General features: G+C 44.9%; 2 protein-coding genes across 4 annotated transcripts in view; both read right to left on the bottom strand.

Annotated features, from left to right (window-relative positions):
* BCAS3 (BCAS3 microtubule associated cell migration factor) overlaps positions 1–5,975 on the bottom strand; it is a 1,139,946-nt gene extending 1,133,971 nt beyond the window's left edge. For both annotated transcript variants that reach the window (XM_030222408.1, XM_030222409.1), the window contains exons 1-2: positions 5,898–5,975; positions 3,572–3,659 (exon numbers count right to left, since the gene is read on the bottom strand). In XM_030222408.1, the coding sequence (XP_030078268.1) occupies positions 3,572–3,642 (71 nt within the window). In that variant the 5' untranslated portion in view covers positions 3,643–3,659; positions 5,898–5,975. The remainder of the gene's footprint in view (positions 1–3,571; positions 3,660–5,897) is intronic.
* A 17,044-nt stretch (positions 5,976–23,019) lies between these two features.
* PPM1D (protein phosphatase, Mg2+/Mn2+ dependent 1D) overlaps positions 23,020–25,518 on the bottom strand; it is a 56,720-nt gene continuing 54,221 nt past the window's right edge. For both annotated transcript variants that reach the window (XM_030222279.1, XM_030222280.1), the window contains one exon: positions 23,020–24,596. In XM_030222279.1, the coding sequence (XP_030078139.1) occupies positions 24,042–24,596 (555 nt within the window). In that variant the 3' untranslated portion in view covers positions 23,020–24,041. The remainder of the gene's footprint in view (positions 24,597–25,518) is intronic.

The raw sequence follows: 25,518 nt of genomic DNA, 5'->3' as shown, positions 1-25,518 counted from the left end.
ACTACCATTGTGCACCCACATATACCACTTATTATTTTTTTTCCAGCCCCCACACACACACACACTCCCCAGTGAGCTACAATGAGAGGAACTGCATTGGGAGTACCTCTGCGAAGCAGGAAAGAACCCCACTCTTTCCTGCAGCTGCTCTGTGCCGCTGCCATCGCTTTTTCCAAATGGCCATCGAGACTTCCTGTGGCAGCCTCTCGAGATTACCGCTTGAAGTCTCAGTGGTCATTTTGAAGAAGCAGAGCACCAACACACAGAGAGCAGCAGGAGAGGGCAGGAAAGAGGGGTTCTTCTTGCCCCCCCCCCCCTCAAAGAGGCCACTAGACCATCAGAGCATGTGAAGATAGGCCCAGGGGGGTGGGGTGGGGTTGGATTGGCTGGTCGGCCCAGCCAGCCAGCTCCACTTAAATTTAGCGTCTAAAAAACTAGTCCCAGTTGACAATCCTGCGGTGATCAACAGATTGTGCAAAAATGCCTAATTCTGCGCAGCTGTGGAATTCTGCACTGTGCAGTCGCGCAGAATTCCAGCAGGAGTAAACTGTTCAGAACCTAGCAATACAGGGAGAGCATTTCACAAAGTAGGGGCTGCAAAAATAAATTTAAAATATATATATATGCTGAGGGACACGTAGAGTCAAGCCGTGCACAACAGAACGAAGGAACATCAAAGTAATAATCATTGTCTACGAAGTGGAAGGCACTTAGGGCTCCTTTTACAAAGCTGCACTACCAATTAGCGACATGCTGAATGCGAAGCCCATGAGAAAAGAATGGCTTCTCTAGAGACAGCATGCTGCTAATCGGTAGTGCAGCTTTGTAAAAGGAGCCCTTAATATATTTTATTCCTCATAAGTCATAAATGACTATAACATATGAGTGTAGGCATCTACAACTCTATTCTAGAAGGACTTCAAACCATGAATGGTGAGACCAGGCACCAAAAGATCCAGTGCCTAACAGGGGGCTTTAGCAACTCACCATAACACAAAGACAAAATAAAACCATAAGGGAATATGAACCCTGTGTAGCTGGAAAGGTCTGACCACCAAAAACAACCTCGTGACAGTCAAGAAATTATGAAAGAAAAAAAAACTGTTAAAAGTCGCACCAAAAATCCTACAACAAGGCCAAAGTAAATCAGTATTCAAAGCTCCTCTAATATAACCAGACCTGACAAAATTGTTACTGGTTTAAGCGCCTAAAAGACCAACGCTAACTAACTCTTATCTACTACTACTACTTAACATTTCTAAAGCGCTACTAGAGTTACGCAGCACTGTACAATTTAACATAGAGGGACGGTCCCTGCTCAAAGAGCTTACAATCTAAGAGACAAATGAACGGTCAGTCCGATAGGGGCGGTCAAAATGGGGCAGTCTGGATTTACTGAACGGTAAGAGTTAGGTGCCGAATGCAGCATTGAAGAGGTGGGTTTTAAGCAAAGACTTGAAGATGGGCAGGGAGGGGGCTTGGCGTAAGGGCTCAGGAAGGTTGCTCCAAGCATAGGGTGAGGCGAGGCAGAATAAGCGGAGCCTGGAGTTGGCGGTGGTGGAGAAGGGTACAGAGAGGAGGGATTTGTCCTGTGAACGGAGGTTACGGGCGGGAACGTAAGGGGAGATGAGGGTAGAAAGGTAGGGAGGGGCAGCAGACTGAGTGCATTTGTAGGTAAGAAGGAGAAGCTTGAATTGAATGCGGTATCTGATTGGAAGCCAGTGAAGTGACTTGAGGAGAGGGGTGATATGAGTACATCGGTTCTGGTGGAATATGAGACGTGCAGCAGAGTTCTGAACAGATTGAAGGGGGGATAGATGGCTAAGTGGGAGGCTGGTGAGCAGTAAGTTGCAGTAGTCAAGGCGAGAGGTAATGAGAGAGTGGATGAGAGTTCGGGTGGTGTGCTCAGAGAGGAAAGGGCGAATTTTGCTGATGTTAAAGAGGAAGAAGCGGCACGTCTTGGCTATCTGCTGGATATGCGCAGAGAAGGAGAGGGAGGAGTCAAAGATGACTCCAAGGTTGCGGGCAGGTGAGACGGGGAGGATGAGGGTGTTATCAACTGAGATAGAAAGTGGAGGAAGAGGAGACATGGGTTTTGGTGGAAAGACGAGGAGCTCAGTCTTGGACATGTTCAGTTTCAGGTGGCGGTTGGACATCCAGGCAGCAATGTCGGATAAGCAGGCTGATACCTTAGCCTGGGTCTCTGCGGTGATGTCTGGTGTAGAGATATAGCTGGGTGTCATCAGCATAGAGATGATACTGGAAACCATGAGATGAGATCAGGGAGCCCAGGGAAGAGGTGTAGATTGAGAAGAGAAGGGGTCCAAGGACAGATCCCTGGGGAACACCAACAGATAGGGGGATAGGGGTGGAGGAAGATCCATGAGAGTGAACTCTGAAGGTACGGTGGGAGAGATAGGAGGAGAACCAGGAGCCCTGGAACCCAAATGAGGACAGTGTGGCAAGAAGTCAGTCATGATTGACAGTGTCAAAAGCGGCGGATAGATCAAGGAGGATGAGGATGGAGTAGTGGCATCTGGATTTGGCAAGGAACATGTCACATTACAGACTTTAGAGAGTGCTGTTTCTGTCGAGTGAAGAGGGCTTTGTACTTTTTTTTTTGACCATTTTCGAAAAAAACGTCCAAGTGAAAAACACAGAAAATCAACTATTTGAATGTAGGAAGGGCCAACATTTTTAGTAGATTAGTCCCCCAGTCATCCCTGGAGAGCAATGTGGCACCCTAAGGGGCACTGCTGTGGGCTTCAAATAAATGCTCCTAGATATACATCTGGCAAGCCACCCAAAATCCACTACCCCCAAATGTAAACTACTACAATAGTCCTTATGGGTGAAGGGGGAACTTATATGTGAGAACAGTGGGTTTCTGGTGAGTTTTAGGGGGCTCACAGTTTCCACCACAAGTGTAACAGGTAGGGGGAGGTATGGGCCTGGGTCCACCTGTCTGCAATGCACTGCACCCATCACTAGACTACTCCAGGAACCTGCATGCTGCTCTAATGGACCCAAGTATAACATCTGAGGCTAGCAAGTAATGTTTTTAATCACATTTTGGGGGGTGGTAGGGGGTCAGTGACCAGTAAGGGGAGCTCATCCCTGATTCCCTCCAATGGTCATCTGGTCATTTAGGGTACCATTTTGTGTCTTACTCATTATAAAAATAGGTCTAGCTCAAAACATCTTAGTTTTAATCTTGGATGATTTTGTTGTTCCATTATGGCTGAAAAACATCCAGGTCTTAGTAACGTCCAAATCCTGCCCTTAACACACCCAGACACGCCCCCTTGAGATTTGAATGCACTGGAGACGAACAGCATAGAAAAACATTTGAAAAATAGGTTTTGAAAACACCAAAGTGGACTTTTTGTAAGAAAAATGTCCAAATGCTGCTTTATGCCACTTTTAAAGACGGTTTTCTCTTTCGAAAATGAGCCCTATAGTAACCTATGGAACTTTGTAAGTCAAAGTGTTTTGAAATTTTGCTTTACTGTAACTTTGTAAGTCTATGTGCTTTGAAAATGAGCACCACTGCTTCTTGAAGCATACTTACGTGACAGCCTGTGGTCGAACCATCACTCCACCAGTACACCGGCTTGGGCGACGAGGGGATTCGGTTGCCATGGCTGTTTTGTTTATACCTATGTAAAAGAAATAAAAGAATTCACTTTGATAGAGGAATGTATTAGACAGTTCTTATCTATCGTTATATTTATATCATGTTTCTATTATCATTACACACCAAGACAACAGCTTTTGTGTTCATTCAAATAGCTAAAAACAGTAGCGTTTGCATGTAAAATTGCCAGTACCCTTCTACATATTTTAGAAAAAGCTCCATATTTGCCGCAGCTTTTTGTAAAATACCCACAAACTTTTAAGTGATGCAACCAGGGCTTTGTAATTCCCCTTTCAAAACCTAAGCATAAAGGGTCTTAAAGGGTGGAAGACACATGAAATGCTCTCCTGGACTGAATGCTGTAGGCTAAAACAATAGCAGACTTTAAAAACTCATGAGATAAAGTACAGAAATCCTTAGCTGTAAAGAAAAACAACAGCAAAAGTAGGAAATGAAATAGATTTGTGTTTAAAGTGCCCTGTAGAAACACAAACAGGCACTCAGGTGGCTAAACATTTGGACAATAGTCATGATAATGCTGATTACCATACATGATTAGGAAAGTTTTGTGGTTAGGCAAAGGAGAAGCGGGATGATGGGGGTGAACTCAATATTATATCCTGTGTGCATGCTCAACAAGACTGGGTGGGGGGAGTAAAGTACACAGTGACAAAAACTATCCTACATAAGGAAAGGTCTCTTGTAAGTGGTTTTGCTCCATGGAATATATTTGTTGTTGCATATGTCCTAGCAATATAGTGATACATAATTGATTACTAAACTTCAATTTTGAAGGTCTCAAGAGTACTTTCTATAAAGGAAACAGGGAAGTCAAATCTCATCCAGTTAGAAAGCAAGTATCACTGTTCAGTTTGCCTTCATCTCTCAGTCATCCCAACACCTTTCCCCACAGAAGACATCAGAGTCATTGCAGTGCCTTCATCACTATCCCACATAACAGTAAAATCTCCAGCAGCACTCAAGCCCAGCAGTGACCCCTCTGACCCTCAAGATTCCAGCAATACCACCAACATAAACTGGGGCCCTCAGGGTGATGCTCAACACAAATCTTTCATTCAATTTTCAGGTTTCCTCTGTTGCCAGATCCTGCTTCCTTTCACTACGCACCATCCGTTCACTGCATCCATACCTTGATGATAAATATTGTGCTCCACTTCTTTATGTCCTTGTCCAAACTGGATTATTATAACACATCGTTTATTCTGGTCTTCTATCCTCCCTTTTGAAAAAATTCCAGCCTGTTCAAACCACTTCTATTCGTCTTCTTATTCACAGACACCACTTTCGCGTTACTCCTCTCCTGAAGCAACACCACTGGCTTCCTTTAGAAACCAGCATAAAATACAGCCCTTGACACATATGAGATTATATTCCAGAGTTCCATCATATCTTTCCTCTCCTTTGGTCCTATATTGTCCTGCTGACACCCTTCAATCCTCTAAGAGTAACCAATTATCCATCCTCTCTGTTCATTATACACGCCTAGAATCTACTAAATGTTCAGCTTTCTTTCTTTCTTTTTCCTACTGCACCTTCACTTTGGAATTCTCTCCCTTCAGAACTTAGATCATATCTCCAATTTTGGTCCTCTTTGAAGATGCATTTATTTTCCTTAGTTTTCCCTGGAAATATCTAATTCAGTAGAGATGGCCAAATGGTGGCGCTATTTCTGTATAATAAAATATTTTTCTCTCTCTTTTCTCGTTTTCTTTATTTTCTTTCATCGTCTGTTCTTTCTTTACACTGTGGTTATTTTCTTCCTTTATAAACTATCATTTCATTCAGATTATAAACCTCTTTGACTTCATCCTGAAAGACAGTATATCATGCATGAAATATAAACATCACTCACATGGAAGCATTGACCCCCAACAAGTTATACTTCATCATAAGCAGCCCGATGACAGCCGTGCCTTCCGCACCCCTGCCCTGTCTATGACAAGTCCTTTGGGGTATTGACCCCAGCCCAGTGAATACTCACCTCCTCACTTTCAGCACTTCAGCCACAAAAAAAACAAAACAAAACAAAAGCTGAGATACCACGTGACACAGGCATTTAACTGCCCTCACACAACAAGCACACCTCTCCACACACATCCGGGGGAGCACTGCTCTCCCCTCCTCCGCGGGCTACCATCTCTACTAGTCTCCCTTGTCCAGCATGTCTCCACCCTCTCCTCCCCATCCACGACCCGGTACTTGTCCCTCACTCTAACACTCCCCCACACCTGCGTCCTACCTTCCAACTTATCTGTCAGGCCACCCGGGACCGGCCCCGCAGTTTTCTTTCTCCAGCGTCCCGCCACCTCTGACGCAACGCCTTTTCCCGGCCTGGTCCCGCCTCCTCTGATACGACTTCCTTTTTCCGGCTGGGCGGGACCAGGTCGGGGGAATTGGAGAAAGAAGTTGCGTCAGAGAAGGTGCTGGGACAAGATAGGAGGAAGGTTGGGTATTTGAAGGCGAGGACGGGATTCCATGCTACTGACGGAGTTACATGTGGGTTGTTGACGGTTTGCTTACCTCATCGCAGTTGGCGAGCCGGCTTCGAACTCGTTTACGTCCGTATGTTGAGGTTGTTCGGGAAGTGTCTGGAGGAAGGGTGCTGTACCCGTCCTTGGAAATCTCTAAGCTGAAAGCTCCCGTCTGTAGTATGAGATTGTCCTTGATCGTGTCCAGTAGGATTGGCCGCTGTCGTGGACAGGATGCTGGGCTCGATGGACCCTTGGTCTTTTCCCAGTGTACTTATCGCTAGAGTGCGATGGGTTTCCTACACTCCTTCGTTATTCTTAAGTTTAGGAGTGCATGTATGAACTTGCACCATCCCACACTTACTGCCTTGGAATCGGTGTAAGATTTTTCTATGCTCTGTAGTTTTATTTTACTGTTGTGATATTGAAAAAGGATTTCCCTTTTGAATATAATTTTCTAAAACATTTTCTCTGTGTGAGATATGTTGTACGTGTGGAAATGGTTTATTATAAACGTGTGGGTGTATATGCATGTGGCTTTTACACCGTCCCTGTTAGTATAGGTGTCAACAGGCGCATGTGTACTTTTAAGTGGCCTACCTGTAGATATTCCTGAGGTCTGTCTGCATTTGGGTGGAGCTGTTGTATACCTGTGTATTTTATTTTATAAAATTGGTACAGTACAGTCTATCGGTGCTGGGGCCGATTCTGTTCAATATATTTGTGAGTGACATTGCTGAAGGGTTAGAAGGTAAAGTTTGCCTATTTGCGGATGATACTAAGATTTGTAACACAGTGGACACCCCGGAGGGAGTGGAAAACATGAAAAAGGATCTGAAAAAGCTAGAAGAATGGTCTAAGGTTTGGCAATTAAAATTCAATGCGAAGAAATGTAAAGTGATGCACTTAGGGAGTAGAAATCCAAGAGAGGCGTATGTATTAGGTGGTGAGAGTCTGCTAGGTACGGATGGGGAGAGGGATCTTGGGGTCATAGTATCTGAGGATCTGAAGGCGATGAAACAGTGTGACAAGGCGGTGGCTGTAGCTAGAAGGTTACTAGGCTGTATAGAGAGAGGTGTGACCAGCAGAAGAAAAGAGGTGTTGATGCCCCTGTACAAGTCGTTGGTGAGGCCCCACCTGGAGTATTGTGTTCAGTTTTGGAGGCCGTATCTTGCTAGGATGTAAAAAGAATTGAAGCGGTGCAAAGAAAAGCTACGAAGATGGTATGGGATTTGTGTTACAAGACGTATGAGGAGAGACTTGCGGACCTGAACATGTATACCCTGGAGGAAAGAAGAAACAGGGGTGATATGATACAGACGTTCAAATATTTGAAAGGTATTAATCTGCAAACAAACCTTTTCCGGAGATGGGAATGCTGTAGAACGAGAGGGCATGAAATGAGATTGAAGGGGGGCAGACTCAAGAAGAATGTCAGGAAGTATTTTTTCACAGAGAGGGTGGTGGATGCTTGGAATGCCCTCCCGCGGGAGGTGGTGGAGATGAAAACGGTAACGGAATTCAAACATGCGTGGGATAAACATAAAGGAATCCTGTGCAGAAGGAAGGGATCCCCAGGAGCTTAGCCTAGAATGGGTGGCAGAGCTGGTGGTTGGGAGGCGGGGCTAGTGCTGGGCAGACTTATACGGTCTGTGCTAGGGCTGGTGGTTGGGAGGCGGGACTAGTGCTGGGCAGACTTATACAGTCTGTGCCGGGGTTGGGCGGCGGGGATAGTGCTGGGCAGACTTATGCGGTCTGTGCCACAGCCGGTGGTGGGAGGCAGGGATAGTGCTGGTCAGACTTATACGGTCTGTGCCAGAGCTGGTGGTGGGAGGCGGGACTGGTAGTTGGGAGGCAGGGATAGTGCTGGGCAGACGTATAGGGTCTGTGCCAGAGCTGGTGGTTGGGAGGCGGGGATAGGGCTGGCCAGACTGATACGGTCTGTGCACTGAAGAGGACAGTACAAATAAAAAAGTAGCACATATGAATTTATCTTCTTGGGCAGACAGGATGGACCGTACAGGTCTTTTTTTGCCGTCATCTACTATGTTTACTATGTTTGATTATCCGATCTTTGCTAATCTGACCATTGGACAGACCCTCCCCAGTGATGTCATAACACTTATTTTTATTAAAAATCTTTATTGTAGAACAATTTTTGAAAATCGGGAACTCTATGTCTTGTTTATACATTGTTGGAGGGGTTTGTACAGTGATTTCCTTATTATCCAAGTTTTTACTTATCCAACAATGGAGTCAGTCTCATTTACATCGGCTAGTCAGGACTGTACTGTTCATGCAGGAGCTTTTTGTATAAGGGCAACTAAACAAGGAACTTCTACTATAATAAAACACACTTCCAACGTTCTGAAGCTGACTCCGTGGCTTCAGTGAATGGTTCGTAACATCATAACATTCAGTGAAGTGTTCGTAACATTCGTAAGTCTGCCACATCTCTCTATGCTCCGCCCTCGCATCAAAACGTGAGCCTGCCATGAGTGGGAAAGCGCGGGGTACAAATGTAACAAAAAAACAAAACAAGTGAGAGTGAAGGCAACGGTGCAAGTTATGACATCGAGGGACGTATCACATGGAACTGTATGGGAAGAAGGGAGGAGCAGGAGAAGGGGTCATTTTCTCTGAGTGAAGTCAACGTGGCTCAAGGGGGGGCAGTGGAGAGAGGAGAATCGCTGGGTGGCTGGAGGAGGGGGGCAGGGGAGACGAGAATCACTCGGTGGCTGCGGGGGGGGGGGGCAGGGCAGGGAACAGAGGAGAATCGCTGGGTGCCTGGAGGGGTGCAGGGGAGAGAGGGCAATCACACGCACTCTCTTTCACAGACACACTCGCACGCAGTCTCTCTCACACACAGACACTTGCACGCTCTCACTCTCTCACACACACTCTCTCTGAAACATACACAATCCGAGGAAAACCTTGCTAGCACCCGTTTCATTTGTGTCAGAAACGGGCCTTATTTACTAGTTAGAAATAATGGACTGCCCATGCATGTGGTCCATTTGAAAGCATATGTATATATAAATATCATGAAATCAAAAACCGAATATCACAAACAGCTTCAAAAATGATTGTAGCTAGTGGAAACAACACTCCTAAAGGCTATTTTGTGCTTGTTTTTCTACACTGTTCTATACAATAAAGTAATATATGGCTAAATTTCAGTGAGGATGTCCTGTTTACAGATGTTCATCTTAACTTATCAGAAATTGAAGATAAAATCAATCACAGCTTCCAAATTATGAAGTCATGGGCGGATGCATTCCAGTTAAAACTTAATGCAGGAAAGACGCAGTGTCTTATTCTTTCATCACAATACAATAAAACCAAATTTACCAATATCAATACATTAAATCATAATCTTCCTGTTGCAGACTCCCTGAAACTCTTGGGTGTTACAATCGACCAAAATCTTACCCTGGATAGTCATGTGAAAAATGTTATAAAGAACATGTTTTATGCAATGTGGAAGCTTAGAAGAGTGAGACCATTCTTCCCCAAAGAGTCATTCCGCAAGTTGGTGCAATCATTGGTATTGAGCTATTTGGACTATTGTAACTCCATCTATTCGGGATGCAAAGCACAAACCATTAAGAGACTCCAGACTGCCCAGAATACTGCAGCCAGACTTATATTCGGGAAAGCAAAGTATGAAAGTGCTAAACCCCTCTCAAAAAAAAAACTTCATTGGCTCCCATTAAAGGATCATATCACATTCAAGGTCTGCACCTTGGTTCATAAAATCATTCATGGAGAGACCCCATCATACATGTCAGATCTAATAGATTTACCAGCAAGAAATATAAGTAGTTCATCACACACTTTTTTGAACCTCCATTACCCCAACTTCTCCCTAGAAGGGAGCCTAGTGAGGATCAGAAGGTCCCTCCTGAGCTGCTATAGGTGATCAGTTGTGCCATTTTGGGAAGTGGGCCTTTATTGCCTTGAACCAATGGGTCCTGGTGCTTGTCCATGATGGCTATGCCTTGGAGTTTGCCTCTCCAATTTCATACACATTTATGGTCTCTTCTTGCAGCACTGTCAAGCATCAGGTGATCTGTGACACTGTGGACTGGCTGCAGCTTCTGGCTGAAGTCCCAAGTCCCAGCATTTCAAGGTCCATATACCACTTATAGCATCACCACAGAAAGACGTGTCCTTGTGGGATGATATGGCGCATCATCTCAGTAGGGTCCCATTGGAGGTTCTCAACTGGACAGAAAGCACCACAGATACAAGCCTCCAGGGCTGGGAAAGCCCATTGTATGACCCACACACTGAAGGGAATGTGGTCAGCAAATGCCTTTTTCTTAGGATTCCTTTCTTCAAAAATATCCAGAAAGTGGTTTAAGAAGTAACTGAAAAAGTCAGTTTAATTATTTTTTTTTAGTCCATAAGGTAAGAATTGCTACAGAGAATTGCAATTCAATTATATCAGCATTTGCTGGAGTTTAGAAAAAACACATTTTTAGATTAAAGTATTTGAGTGTATGAGTGAAACCATTTAGTTGGATTGCACTCCCTCTATAGGGAAACAGTTGTAGAATAGTAAGGTTCTTATTTGGGGGATTTTTCAATTCATTTATTTAAATTAGAAAAATTCAATATGTACCCAGATCCTTCAGGAACACCTAGTAGATACACATAAGGAGACCGTTCTTGTTTTGTTTAACCTTAAGAACAGGTACTTCAGCTAAGGACCTGAAGAGAAACTTCTGGATCTTCAGCTAAGGCAGATGGAGAGAAAAAGTCAAGAAAAGCTTCAGTGACGTGAAAAGAAAGACACCACACATGGACCTTTAAAATATACAGTTAAAGAAGGGATTAATTACACAAATCTCAAACAGAATTTCTGTATCTACAGTCCAAATTTCTTGATAAGTACCTACAAACCAAAAGTAGCATCTAACAAGGTCAAGGGCACTTACCTTATGATTGAGCTCATTACCATGGTTGAATTGAAAAAAAAAAAAAGTTCTCAACTAGCATCTAACATGTCTGCATTCTCTTGCTGATAGTAACTTCAGAATTATAGCTGTGGGACTTACTCAGATATCCCACATTTCTATTGATATATATATTTTATATACAGGACTGCTTCTCTAGCAGAATTAAACTCTGGAATTCGTTGCCAGAGAATGTGATAGGGGTGGTTAGCTTAGCTGAGTTTTAAAAAGATTTGGACTGCTTCCTAAAGGAAAAGTCCACAGACCATTATTAAATGGACTTGGGGAAAATCCACTATTTCTGGGATAAGCAATATAAAATGTTTTGTACTTTTTTGGGATCTTGCCAGGTATTTGTGACCTGGATTGGCCACTGTTGGAAACAGGATGCTGGGCTTGTTGGACCTTTGGTCTGTCCCAGTATGGCAATACTTACGTAGAACTTCCCAAACATAGAATGTTATTGGTCCACACTGACCCAGGTGACTTGCACTTTCTATGGTGCACAAATGGTGTCACTGCCACAGAAAGATTGATAAGCACTGCTCTGTAGTGAACCTTTAAAGTCCATTTGTACAAAAGCAGCCTGATACTCCTATTTTTTACACTATTATTTCTACCTCATTTTCATTCCCTTATGTTTGATGTTATGGATGGGAAAAAAAGTGGGGAGGGGTCTGAATTTTGTCCATAGTCTACTGCCTTTCTTCTGTATGTTGTTGGATTATGGATGTCTGAACTTTGAATGTATACTGTTTGGGTTTTTTTTTTTAAATTATGTTTATTAAAGTTTTTGAATAACAATATATAACAATAGTCATGTCGCAATCACATAGCATATACAGTGGGGGAAATAAGTATTTGATCCCTTGCTGATTTTGTAAGTTTGCCCACTGACAAAGACATGAGCAGCCCATAATTGAAGGGTAGGTTATTGGTAACAGTGAGAGATAGCACATCACAAATTAAATCCGGAAAATCACATTGTGGAAAGTATATGAATTTATTTGCATTCTGCAGAGGGAAATAAGTATTTGATCCCTCTGGCAAACAAGACCTAATACTTGGTGGCAAAACCCTTGTTGGCAAGCACAGCGGTCAGACGTCTTCTGTAGTTGATGATGAGGTTTGCACACATGTCAGGAGGAATTTTGGTCCACTCCTCTTTGCAGATCATCTCTAAATCATTAAGAGTTCTGGGCTGTCGCTTGGCAACTCGCAGCTTCAGCTCCCTCCATAAGTTTTCAATGGGATTAAGGTCTGGTGACTGGCTAGGCCACTCCATGACCCTAATGTGCTTCTTCCTGAGCCACTCCTTTGTTGTCTTGGCTGTATGTTTTGGGTCATTGTCGTGCTGGAAGACCCAGCCACGACCCATTTTTAAGGCCCTGGCGGAGGGAAGAAGGTTGTCACTCAGAATTGTACGGTACATGGCCCCATCCATTCTCCCATTGATGCGGTGAAGTAGTCCTGTGCCCTTAGCAGAGAAACACCCCCAAAACATAACATTTCCACCTCCATGCTTGACAGTGGGGACGGTGTTCTTTGGGTCATAGGCAGCATTTCTCTTCCTCCAAACACGGCGAGTTGAGTTCATGCCAAAGAGCTCAATTTTTGTCTCATCTGACCACAGCACCTTCTCCCAATCACTCTCGGCATCATCCAGGTGTTCACTGGCAAACTTCAGACGGGCCGTCACATGTGCCTTCCGGAGCAGGAGGACCTTGCGGGCACTGCAGGATTGCAATCCGTTATGTCGTAATGTGTTACCAATGGTTTTCGTGGTGACAGTGGTCCCAGCTGCCTTGAGATCATTGACAAGTTCCCCCCTTGTAGTTGTAGGCTGATTTCTAACCTTCCTCATGATCAAGGATACCCCACGAGGTGAGATTTTGCGTGGAGCCCCAGATCTTTGTCGATTGACAGTCATTTTGTACTTCTTCCATTTTCTTACTATGGCACCAACAGTTGTCTCCTTCTCGCCCAGCGTCTTACTGATGGTTTTGTAGCCCATTCCAGCCTTGTGCAGGTGTATGATCTTGTCCCTGACATCCTTAGACAGCTCCTTGCTCTTGGCCATTTTGTAGAGGTTAGAGTCTGACTGATTCACTGAGTCTGTGGACAGGTGTCTTTCATACAGGTGACCATTGCCGACAGCTGTCTGTCATGCAGGTAACGAGTTGATTTGGAGCATCTACCTGGTCTGTAGGGGCCAGATCTCTTACTGGTTGGTGGGGGATCAAATACTTATTTCCCTCTGCAGAATGCAAATAAATTCATATACTTTCCACAATGTGATTTTCCGGATTTAATTTGTGATGTGCTATCTCTCACTGTTACCAATAACCTACCCTTCAATTATGGGCTGCTCATGTCTTTGTCAGTGGGCAAACTTACAAAATCAGCAAGGGATCAAATACTTATTTCCCCCACTGTATATAAAACTTCCATAACAAATAACAGAAAAATAAACAGATTCCCTCCTTCCTCCCTTCCCCTCTACCCTAACATAAACCTCTTGCTCATTAATGAAGGTTAGTAGTACTAAGATTGATTAGTCCACTTTCAGAGTCTAGGAACAATCAAGTGGGGTGCATCAAGATCTATCCCATTGTGCCCTCTCCATGTGCGGTATCGTTCCCATAGCAGATTAAATTTTGTTATATGTCCCGATTTCAAGGCTGTAAATTTTGACATTTGGTAAAGATAGTCCATCTTATGTATCACCCGAATCACCGGTGGTGTCATTATACTTTTCCACGCTGCCGCCAATGCTATTTTCCCAGCTATAAACCATATAGACGTAAGTCGATGGTCGGAAAGTCGGACTCCAGGTGGGCGAATATGTAGTAAGCATATCTCAGGTTTAGCTGGATATCGCACCCCGGTCACCTGGGCAAATGTATCAATCAGTTCCGTCCAATATAGTTGAATCTTAGGACAGAACCACCAAATATGGGGCATATCCCCCACCATTGCACACCCTCTCCAACATTGATCAGACCCCTTCCCATACATTTTCACCAATCTCTTTGGGGTATGGTACCATTGATACAATATTTTATAGCTGTTTTCAGTGAGGGAACTGGAGACAGAGGCGTGTAACATTTGTTCTAAAGCTTTGTCCCATTGGGCATTATCTAGGGTTATCTGTAAGTCCCGCTCCCATCGTTGTATATAATGTTGTATTGGGTCTTGATCAGCAAGCAGAGCCCCATATAGACGAGATACACATCCCCTATGACTGCCCACCCTCATTGCTTTTTCTATATCTACCTCCTCCAAAACCAGTTCTGCCTTTGCCTTCCTATTTATGTAATCTCTAAAACGTTGATAATGAAACAGGTGGGAGGATGGTAATCCATAGTCTTCCTGTAGCTCCTCAAATGGGATTACTTGATCATCCTCCAACAATTGACTCAGTGTGATAAGACCCCTCCTTTCCCATTGGCCATAAAGCGGATTGTCTATCCCCAGCGGGCTTCCCGGGGCAGTTTTTATTGTCATCTGTTGAAAGTGTAGTCTGTTGGGTAGAATCCTTTGCCTGACCGCCCACCATGTCTGCAAGGGGTATTGCACTGCCAGTGGGGCTTTCCTAATGTAAGACTGGAGTTGGCTCTTTGGTAGCCATAATATAGAGCGTAAGTTTGTTAGTTGAATGTATACTGTTTTGTATTTTCTTTGATCCGATTTAAAAACAAATACAGGAGCCTGATCTCAGCAAGTCAAAAGGAAGTAAGGTAGTTCAACGAAGGTCAGAGTAATTTGAAAACCAAACATTTTAAATACCTATGAATTTGAATAAAATTTAAATCGCCTGATTTCATCCAGTATTCCAAGTTTCTGCTTCAGAGCACTGTAGCTGTTTCCTATCACTATTTACATTGTCCAGTAATCCTGAGCAAACTAAACATGGATATGTAGATTAAATAAATACCTTCAGTCTTCTTTTCAGAACTACAATTCAGTAGACATGGCTGGGTTTAGGACCTAAAAGCAAGGGTGGGGGGGGGAGAGAAGTGGGAGAAATCCACTTATTTAAGGGTCTGTTTACTAAGCCTTCACCAACACAGCCCCTTCAAAGTGAATGGACTGTTCGGCATGTAAACCCCAGCGTTGTGTTTTCTTACATTTCTTATATAGCACCTGCCAGCCTGAAAATTATTGCCAGTATATATGCAGGTACAGTAGGAAGGCTTCAGAAGGATTTTAAACACACCTGCCAATCTAGAGAGCTATGCCAATATTCTGAAATGGTACATCCTATATTAATAATTTCAGGCCTATCCATAGATAGCAAAAGGAAACACAGAATCCAGTTTTAAGATAAAATACAAATCAGCAGCTTCAAAGTGAATAGGTGGTTTTATTTAGGTGAACTGATTGTATATAATCTCCACATACTCCAACATGTATAAGCTCCACATACTCCAACATGAATTTTTTTTTTTCAAATAAAAAATAATTTAAGAAAAATTACAGTGGTAAGTTAGCAGCACCATCTGTTATTGGAATAGCAAGAAAGATCATGCCTCTCTGCGACCAATATGATAAAAGCCCTGATAATGCCATAAGTGCTTGGCACATGGGTTTAATAAAAACTACATCATATGACTGTGTTACATACTTGGCTGATTTTGTAGTACATCAAAGATAATTTACTATCAAAGCACTGATTGGCAATCAGAAAATAAAAAAGGATAGCAGTAAACCAGAGATAGAGGGTTCTACAGCCTAAAAACCAAGATAGATATCCCTCAATGATTAAAATAGATTTATGCAGTCCAGGAGCAAATAAGACAAACTCAGTAGGACACAAGCAGTACTAGATGACCTTTACACCTGCACCAAGAACTGTAGCAAGAAGAATCCTATACGCTGAGTGATGTTTGTCTTGGTATCTTTCAGTTTGTTAAATTTTAAAGTAAGGTGAGAAGTTATCAAGCTGCAGTAGGGCAATAACCTGCATTCCTTAGCATCCCTCCGGACCGGCCCAGGATTGGACTGATGGGTTGTGCACGCCTACCAGCAGGTGGAGACTGAGAAAAAAACTCTGACTCTAGCGAGCCAATAGGAGCCCTGGTCATGTGACCCTAGCCCCAGTATTTCTCAGTCTCCCAGCAGGTAGGAGTGAGCCCATTAGTCTCTCTATATTGTCTTTCAGCTTTTTCTTTATTGATGGCTTTAGTCTGCCTTTATTCTGTGCCACAGGAATTCTTTGAGGCTTGTTAGGTGTTCTTTTCAGTTTGGTTGACTTTCAGCCTCAGCCTCAGGGGTGAAAACTCGGGTGTCCCGGGTCCCTCCCCCCTTGTTCCTCCCCACCTCCCTTATTATCTAATTCAATTTCAAAGGGAAGGGTAGCCCTTTGATTAGCAAGGGGATTTTACCTTTGGGGAGAGGCAGCCAGAAGTAAAAAGAGGCTAAATTGGTCTCTCTGCCACAGATCTCTTCAGTCCCCTTGATTAAACGAGCAGGCAGCTCTGTTACTGTCAAGTGTGTGTGGTGTGGCTGATTAGCGTTTCCACAGCAGGGAACCATAAAGAGCACAGTTTTTTCTTTGCCTGGCCTGGCTCCCTTTTCTATTTGTTTTCGGGGGATTCGTGTTGTTAATTGAAGTGCTGTTTAAAAAAAAAAAAAAGTACAGTTTCGGCGCGAATTGGGTACGCGCGCGCACGCGCGTGCACGCGCGCGTCAGCGATGTCGGAAAAACTTAAGCGCTGCTCCGTTTGTCAGCGTCGGGGTGTTTCATCTTCAGGCGCTTGTAAGTATTGTACAGCGCTAGCGGGAGCGTCGGGTCCGGTTTTGCCGGCAGCGGTTCAGTCAGCTGGTTCGGTCTCTTCACCGGCGCGCTCTGATCCCGTGGTTGCAGAAGGGTCAGGCGCGCCCCCGGACTCCGGAACGCCGGTTTTGGCGCGAACGGCGGCCATTTTGAATTCGCCCTCTCCTTCTCCCTCGCAGCCTGCAGGGCTTTCGGTACCTCCGTTGGATGTTTTTTCTGCAGGAGCACTGATGCAGGCTGGGCCTACTCAGGCAGGGGGGTTTCCTCCTGAGTTTGTGCTCCAGATGTATCAGGCTTTTTTGCTGCAGAAAGGGGATTCTTCAGCTGAGCCAGGGCCTTTGAGTATGGCTGCTCCCCCTCCCTCTAAGAGATCTAGGGAGGGAGATTGGCGGGAGCATTTGGAGTCAGTTTATGAGCAGGAAATGCCCTTCTTAGAAGAAGAGGAAGATCTGGCGGAACATATCTGGGAGGAATCTTCTTCTCCAGATCCTGAGGCTACTTCTTTTGCTCAGGGAGAAGATCCTGCTGTAGCCAGAGTTTTCCATAAGGATGATTTGCAGGAGCTAATTTCTATGGTGTCTTCTACTTTGAACTTTGAAGATTTACAGCCAGCTTCGGCAGTCCGTAAGGTCGATTTCTTGATTAAAGGCTCTAGGTCTGCTACCAAGACTTTTCCTATGCACCAGGATATTTGGGATGTTATTAAAGCGCAATGGGAGTCCCCAGATGCGGTTTTCCGGCAGTCCAGATCTATGTCTCGTCTCTATCCGGTGCCTGAAGTGGATAAGTCTTTGCTTAAGGTGCCGGTCGTGGATGCCGTGGTGTCGGCGGTGAATAAGCGGAATACAGTCCCCGTGGATGGCGGAACAGCTCTTAGGGATGTTCAGGACAGACGCCTGGATTCTCTGCTCAAGAATAGTTTTGATGTCTCTTCCTTGGCAGTACAGGCTGCCATTTGTGGGTCCTTAGTGGCTAGGGCCTGTTTTAGGTGGGCAGAGAGAGTTCTGGACAGGACTTCGGATGATCTTCAAGCTATTGATCTAGAGGTGGCTAGGATTGAAACGGGAGCGGCATTTCTGGCGGATGCCTTATATGATTTGTTGCGAGCATCTTCTAAGTCTTTGGCGTTGGGAGTCGCTGCTCGCCGGTCGCTGTGGTTGAAAGGTTGGTCGGCGGATGCGGCCTCCAAATCCAAATTGAGCAAGTTTCCATTTAAGGGGTCCTTTTTGTTTGGGGAAGAATTGGATAAGTTGGTTAATTCCTTAGGAGATGCTAAAGTTCCTCGATTGCCGCAAGATAGACCCCGCCTGTCCGGTCGAGGTTCCTTCTCTGGTAGAGGTCCAGGTAGAGGTTTCCGTAGATTTCAGACTGGTCGGGGTTTTCAACCTCATAAATCTCGGTTCTACAATAGGACACAGTCCTTTAGGGGTACTCGCAGAGGAGCGAGTTTCTCCTCTCCAGGTTTTAGATCACAGACCCGTCCTTCCCAATGAAGGGGCGAGGGCCTCTCCTCTGGTGCCTGTCGGAGCTCGTCTTTCTCAGTTCTATCAGAGGTGGGCCCACATAACTTCAGATCAGTGGGTCTTGGAAGTTATACGAGACGGTTATGCCTTAGAGTTCGCAAGGCCTATTGCAGACGCCTTTCTGGAGTCTCCCTGTCGTTCTCCTCTCAAGGTGAGGGCGGTTCGGGAGACTCTACAGAGGCTGTTAGATCTTCACGCTATCTGTCCAGTCCCTCCTTCCGAGTACAGGCAAGGCCGGTATTCCATTTATTTTGTAGTTCCCAAGAAGGAAGACTCTTTTCGCCCTATCTTGGACCTCAAGCCGGTCAATCGCGCTCTCAGAGTCATGGAGACCCTGCGATCAGTCATAGTCGCAGTGCGCCAGGGAGAGTATTTGACAGCCTTGGATCTCACAGAGGCTTATTTGCATATTCCCATTCGTCCGGCTCACCACAAGTTCTTGCGCTTTGCAATTCTAGGGCAGCATTACCAATTTCGTGCTCTGCCCTTCGGTTTGGCGACGGCTCCCCGCACTTTCACCAAAGTTATGGTCGTGGTGGCTGCGGCCCTCCAGAAGGAAGGGATTCTGGTTCATCCATATCTAGACGACTGGTTAATCAGAGCAAAGTCTTATCACGAGAGTTGTCGTGTCACAGAACGAGTGATGCAGTTCTTGCAGTCTCTAGGTTGGGTAGTAAATGTGTCAAAGAGTCGGTTGGTTCCTTCTCAATCTCTGGAGTATTTGGGCGTCACGTTCGACACGACACAAGGCCGAGTGTTTCTACCGCAAGCCAGGATTCTAAAACTGCAGTCTCAGATTCGGGCCTTTCTTCAACAGCAGCGTCCGTGTGCTCGAGATTATCTTCAGATTCTCGGATCCATGGCAGCCACCATAGAAGTAGTACCCTGGGCCAGACTCCATATGAGGCCTCTTCAGTGGTCTCTTCTATCGCGTTGGTCCGCTCAGAGGGAGTCACTATGGAAGCGTCTGCCTCTCCGCAACAGAGAGCGCAGCTCGCTGTTTTGGTGGCTGCGGATGAAGAATCTCACAGTAGGCATGCCTTTGGAATCTCCTCGCTGGATACCGCTAACAACAGATGCCAGTCTCCGAGGCTGGGGAGCGCATTGCCTGGGGCAGTGGGCCCAGGGTCTTTGGTCTCAACTGGAAGCAGTTCAATCAATCACTTTGTTGGAGACCAGAGCGATCCGGTTGGCCCTGCAGCACTTCAGGCCTCTACTAATAGGCAAAGCGGTCAGAGTTCTGTCGGACAATGCCTCGGCAGTGGCCTATGTCAACCGTCAGGGGGGAACGAAATGTCGTCTATTGTGTCGGGAGGCGGAGAGTCTCCTCGCCTGGGCGGAGATTCACCTCTCGGCCATTTCAGCATCGCATGTGGCCGGAGTGGAAAACGTTCAAGCCGACTTTCTCAGTCGCCACACTCTCGATCCCGGGGAGTGGTCGCTCAGCGATCAGGCTTTTCGGTTGATAGTGGAGCGCTGGGGCACTCCAGTTCTAGATCTGTTTGCATCCAATCTCAACACGAAAGTCCCTCGTTTCTTCAGTCGTCGAAAGGAGGTAAGAGCGGCAGGGGTAGACGCTCTCTTGCAACAGTGGCCCTCCGACCTTCTTTACGCGTTCCCTCCGTGGCCGCTAATAGGCCGTCTCCTACAGATGATCGAAGATCACGGAAGACCGGTAATTTTGGTAGCACCGGATTGGCCGCAGCGTCCTTGGTACGCGGATCTACAGCGGCTATTGGTGGCGCCTCCTCTTCAGCTCCCAGTTCACAGGACTTTGCTGGTTCAAGGACCAGTTCCACATCCAGATCCGGGTCGATTTTGTCTTACGGCTTGGCTCTTGAACGAGCCCGTTTAGCTAAACGGGGTTTTTCAGGACCGGTGATTTCCACCATGCTTAGGTCTCGTCGACGTTCCACTTCGCTAAACTATATTCGTACTTGGAGAATTTTTGAGGCCTGGTGTGCAGAGGCTGACATCCTTCCGTTTTCGAGCATCTGTGCCTCAGATGTTGGATTTTCTACAGCGAGGGTTGGATAAAGGGCTGTCTCTTTCTTCTCTTAAGGTGCAAGCGGCAGCTCTTTCCTGCTTTAGAGGTCGGATTCGAGGTAAATCTTTCTCCTGTCTTCCGGAAGTGGCTCGTTTTTTAAAGGGAGTCAGCCTTCTTCGTCCTCCGGTAAGATCAGTCTTTCCATCTTGGGATCTTAATCTGGTTCTTTCGACTCTCACGAAACCACCTTTTGAACCTTTGCAAGCATGTTCTTTGAAGGATCTAACGCTTAAGACAGTGTTTTTGGTGGCTATTGCATCGGCTCGGAGAGTCTCAGAGTTGCAAGCTTTTTCATGCAGATCTCCTTTTCTGCAGTTTTCCAAGGAGCGTGTGGTTATTCATCCGGTTCCCTCCTTTTTGCCTAAAGTGGTATCCCGTTTTCATCTGTCCCAGTCAGTGTTTCTTCCTGTTTTGGGATCGGCCTCAGGGACGCAGGAACAGCGACAGTTACATACTCTGGATGTTAAAAGAGTGCTTAAGCGGTATCTCGCAGTTACGGAAGATTTTCGACGCACGGACCGTCTTTTTCTACTGTTGGCCGGTCACCGTAAGGGGCTGGCGGCTTCTAAGCCCACATTATCTAGGTGGATCAAGGAGATGATAGGGTCAGCCTACCTTTTGGCAGGTAAAGCTGTCCCGAACTCTGTTAAAGCTCATTCAACTAGAGGGCAAGCGGCGTCCTGGGCCGAGTGTTCATTGGTTCCACCAGCGGAGATTTGTAAGGCAGCAACTTGGTCCTCTCTCCATTCGTTTTCTAAGCATTACAGGCTTGATGTGCAGTGTCGGCAGGAGGCGATTTTTGCGTCGCGAGTGATTTCAGCGGGTCTGCTGGGGTCCCTCCCGTAGGACTACTGCTTTGTTACGTCCCATCAGTCCAATCCTGGGCCGGTCCGGAGGGATGCTAAGGAAGGAGCAATTAGACCTTACCTGCTAATTTGCTTTCCTTTAATCCCTCCGGACCGGCCCAGGCCCCTCCCGTGTTCTATATTTCTGTCTAAGTTTCTATGTTCAATTGTTGGTTGCAGAGCTGTTTTGTTTGCAAGTTTAAAAAAAAAAAAAAAAGATGATGCATTTTCTATGCAGGCCATACCGCTGCTCTGGTTAGAGTACGTGGTGAGCCACAATGATTGGGCCATACCGATGCTCTGGTTAGGGTATTCGGTGAGCCACTGTGATAAGGCCATACCGATTCTCTGGTTAAGGTTTTCGGTGAGCCATTGTGATAAGGCCATACCGCTGCTCTGGTTAGAGTACGTGGTGAGCCAGGATAATCTGGCCATACCGATGCTCTGGTTAGGGTACTCGGTGAGCCATTATAATAAGAGCACGTACTTACTAGTGCTCGCTGGCTGCTTGAATTCCTTGAGGCACAGACTGTTTGTTCTTTCTGCTTTGTTATGAAAATACTGAGGCTAGGGTCACATGACCAGGGCTCCTATTGGCTCGCTAGAGTCAGAGTTTTTTTCTCAGTCTCCACCTGCTGGTAGGCGTGCACAACCCATCAGTCCAATCCTGGGCCGGTCCGGAGGGATTAAAGGAAAGCAAATTAGCAGGTAAGGTCTAATTGCTCCTTATTAGCCGCTTATCACAAGTTTTCTTGCTCTAATACGGTGAAATTTGGTGCACCATAGTATAAATTAAGTTGGTCACAGAAGTTAAGTCGCTCTCTGGGGGAGCTAGGTGAAACATTTAGAAATATATTTTAAGCACATTTACAAGTTTGGAAGTAAAGTTGTAGAAGTCTCCATACAAGAAGGCATTCACTGTCACTGAAAACACAATTGTAGCTGAATGACTGATCCTCAACACAACTTAAGGATCAAACTGGTGATGATTGGGCCAGTCCTGTGGTGAAGGAGACTCGGGCTGAAAACTTGGGCTTTAACTCTGTGAGAAGGAAGGCAACTATCACTTGCTATTATTCAAAGGACAGCGCTGAAGGTTAAATCTTTAAATGAAAGTTCTTTGCAGGCCTCAGATCAGCAAGGACCTGTTATCTGAATATGTCACCTGGGAAACAGGTTTATAGCATGGATAAATGAGAATTTTTTAAGGAGCCCTTGCGATATCAAGAAGGTACAAGAGACCCATAGAACAGGTTTTTAATATGGGAAAAAATAGGTACAGATGCAAGATGTGAGTAATCCAACCCTATATAAACCTCACAGCCTTGATTCCTCAGATCTATTGCTGTATAAATGCAACATGTTTCTGCAAAGAAAACAAGGCTCAAGTTTATAATAGTGATATGAAAAACAAACAAACCTTTCAGTCAGTATCCCCCTCCATGGAATCAAAAATATCTATTAGCCTGCAAGTACTGCCTACCATCACAAAGTCTTCTTCATCCCATTAAAAGGCCTGAGCATTGCACAACCATAGGAGATAATAGCAGTCACAAATGATTTTTTTTTTTAAATATTCAAAGCAATATAAAAAAGGAAAAGACTGGATAAAGAAAAGTTTTGACTGCAGAGTTGAGGATATTATCTCTTTAAATAAATAAATCGAACAAAAATGGACTGGCATTTACAGAGTGACCACACGATGGCATCATGCCTCCATCACTAATAGTCCTATGTATTTTTCTCTTCATTTTAGTGAAAATCACCAAAACTAAAATTACTTATCCCTTAAAAAAATAAAAAAAAGAATTCCCTGCCTTAGGAATAAAGACTTGCTGCAACATGACTGGCTCATCATGAAACAAAGCTATCTCAGAACAATGCCACTACCACCTCCCACCCTTTAACTCAAACACATCAGTGGCTTAGTGCACTTCTTTCATAGAACCTGCAGGCTGAACCAGCCCAAAACACCAAGTTCAATGCAAGGCTGCATTATATATTAGTGAAGAACTACAAACTGGTCAGGGAGGCTTTATCTTTCTTGCTATCCAGGTATGTTTATTTTCTTGACCAGGCAGATCAGAATACAAAGATATTACTAGTGTTCTTTCTAGCTTGTTAGTATATCTATTTGCTGGGACTGATATTATTACTATGAAAATACATACTTTATCTATAATCTGCTTTAAGAATTAAATTAAAATGGCAAATTGTCTACTTAGCAAGCCAGTAGAAAATCAGATCTTCAGACTGGGCAGGAGAAAACAGATATCATAAAATGGAGTTAAAATATAATATATACAAATATATATAATTAAAAAAAAGTCCCGCTGGCTTTATACAAGGGGAGGAAAAAAAAAGGTTACGGTTCTTATGAAGATATACAAATTTATACACACGTATTTTCCAAAGACAATCCCTATATAGCTACAAAACTTACACCTATAATACATACACAAACTGGGTCTGGATAAAATGCGCAGATACCCATAAACATCTTTCCTACTTTAAAAGAGTTTGAGCCTCCTTGAAGTGGAAGCAATCAACAGCCAGTAGCTGTAACCCCTCCCCCCCCCCCCCAAAAAAAAAAAAAAAAAAACCCTGCAAGTTGACTGCAATTTCCATCACCACACTTGTTTGGGAAGTTAGGTCCAAAGGGTATCCCACTAAATCATCTCTTTTAGGATTTCTGCCTCTCTTAAGACTTCTGTAACAGATTTCAAAGTACAGTGCATGTGACAATCTTCAGACAGTTCTTCAACACACACATATTGTCTTTCTATGCTGGTGCAGTAAGGGATTCCCAAGCTTCTTTTGTCCTCGCAGACTGCGCCGCATTACGAGCTTATCTGAAGTTTTACGCTTTGGGGTGATGGAAGGACTCTCTGGCTGGGAGCTGCTGGCCCGAACCAGATTGCGCCGTGGTTTCTTCAAGGCTGGGCCTGAGTTGGATTCCTCCAGTGTCCTTTTGAAGATTCCTGTGGATGTCTTCTCAACTTCTGCAGTTTTTGTCTGGCTGCTGGGGGGTGTCCTGAGGTTTCTGGGGTCCGCAGTACTATGTGCAGAATTGGAAGGGGAGAAGCAGACTGAGAGACCACTTCTGTATGGTTCAAATGTCTTCAAGGCTAAGGATTTATTGCAGTTTTCTTCCATCATTTGTGGATCTCTAGAAGGGCCCCAACCCGAATGCAACCCACATCTGGAAGCCTCGCTTAACCATTCCGCAGTTTTCTCAGTGGAAGCGTTTCTGCATACAAGGGAGGGTATAGGCTCGGAACATGTCAATCTTGGCCATGGATTCTCATCTAGACTCTGAAAATTGAAAACAGAAACCAATCAGAGAATTACTACATATTCAGAAACGTATTTAGGACAGTCCCTCATTTGTAAGCCTGTGATAAAGTTTAAAAAAAGGATAGGAACGTTAAAAACCAACAGGCAAAGAAGGAATGGATCCAAAGATGAAGTACTGAAACATTCTAAATCATATTTTATTACAAATGCCTGCTTTTAAAAAAGATAAAACCTGACATGGCCATGTTTTGGCATATGCCTGCAGCAGGAATACAAATGTTCAAATACATACACTAAATATATATAGTAATATCAATTCTCTGGCAGCATACAATTCAGGGAGTTAGCTTTTTCAAATGTGTCAACATGGCTCTCTCTATACACCCTGGTACTACAGAACACCATAAAAGCCTAAGCAGCATCCTGGTCCATGGATACAAATTTTATCCCCAACCCTAACTGCACCACATAGCCCCCCCCCCCCCACTGTCAAACTCTCAGGCTGTAACCCAGTCTTCACTCTGTGCTGGGCTCTCTCGGAGTAGAAATAGGAGCTCTTGGAAAAACCACCTATTCTGCCATTCATTGCCACTGCCACAGAACTCATAAGCATTTTCAAAATCCATGGCCAGCATTTCCTCTTATCACCGAATTCACAAACTGATTGTGAGCATCAGAAGCAGTATGCACTCCAGTTGCTCATCCTGCTGCCAACAAAGGCCAGCCATCACTCCTCCTGTAACTTCCATCTCAGTACAGGTAAAAATCTGGACATAGGCCACATATGGCCCATGAGGTAGAGGGTGACCGAAACTGAATCTGCAGGCAAAATTTGCACCATTGGACCCCCCCCCCCCCCCCAAAAAAAAAAAAAAAAAAACACAAGCACTGGCCTCCCACCACCCATAGCCCCCCCCCCCCCCCTTAGAAGCCTTGATGG

The sequence above is a fragment of the Microcaecilia unicolor genome, chromosome 13 (genome assembly GCF_901765095.1).
Source record: "Microcaecilia unicolor chromosome 13, aMicUni1.1, whole genome shotgun sequence".
Classification (NCBI taxonomy): Eukaryota; Metazoa; Chordata; class Amphibia; order Gymnophiona; family Siphonopidae; genus Microcaecilia; species Microcaecilia unicolor.
The sequence above is the reverse complement of the archived record's forward strand: the minus strand, read 5'-3'. Positions and strand labels throughout refer to the sequence as shown.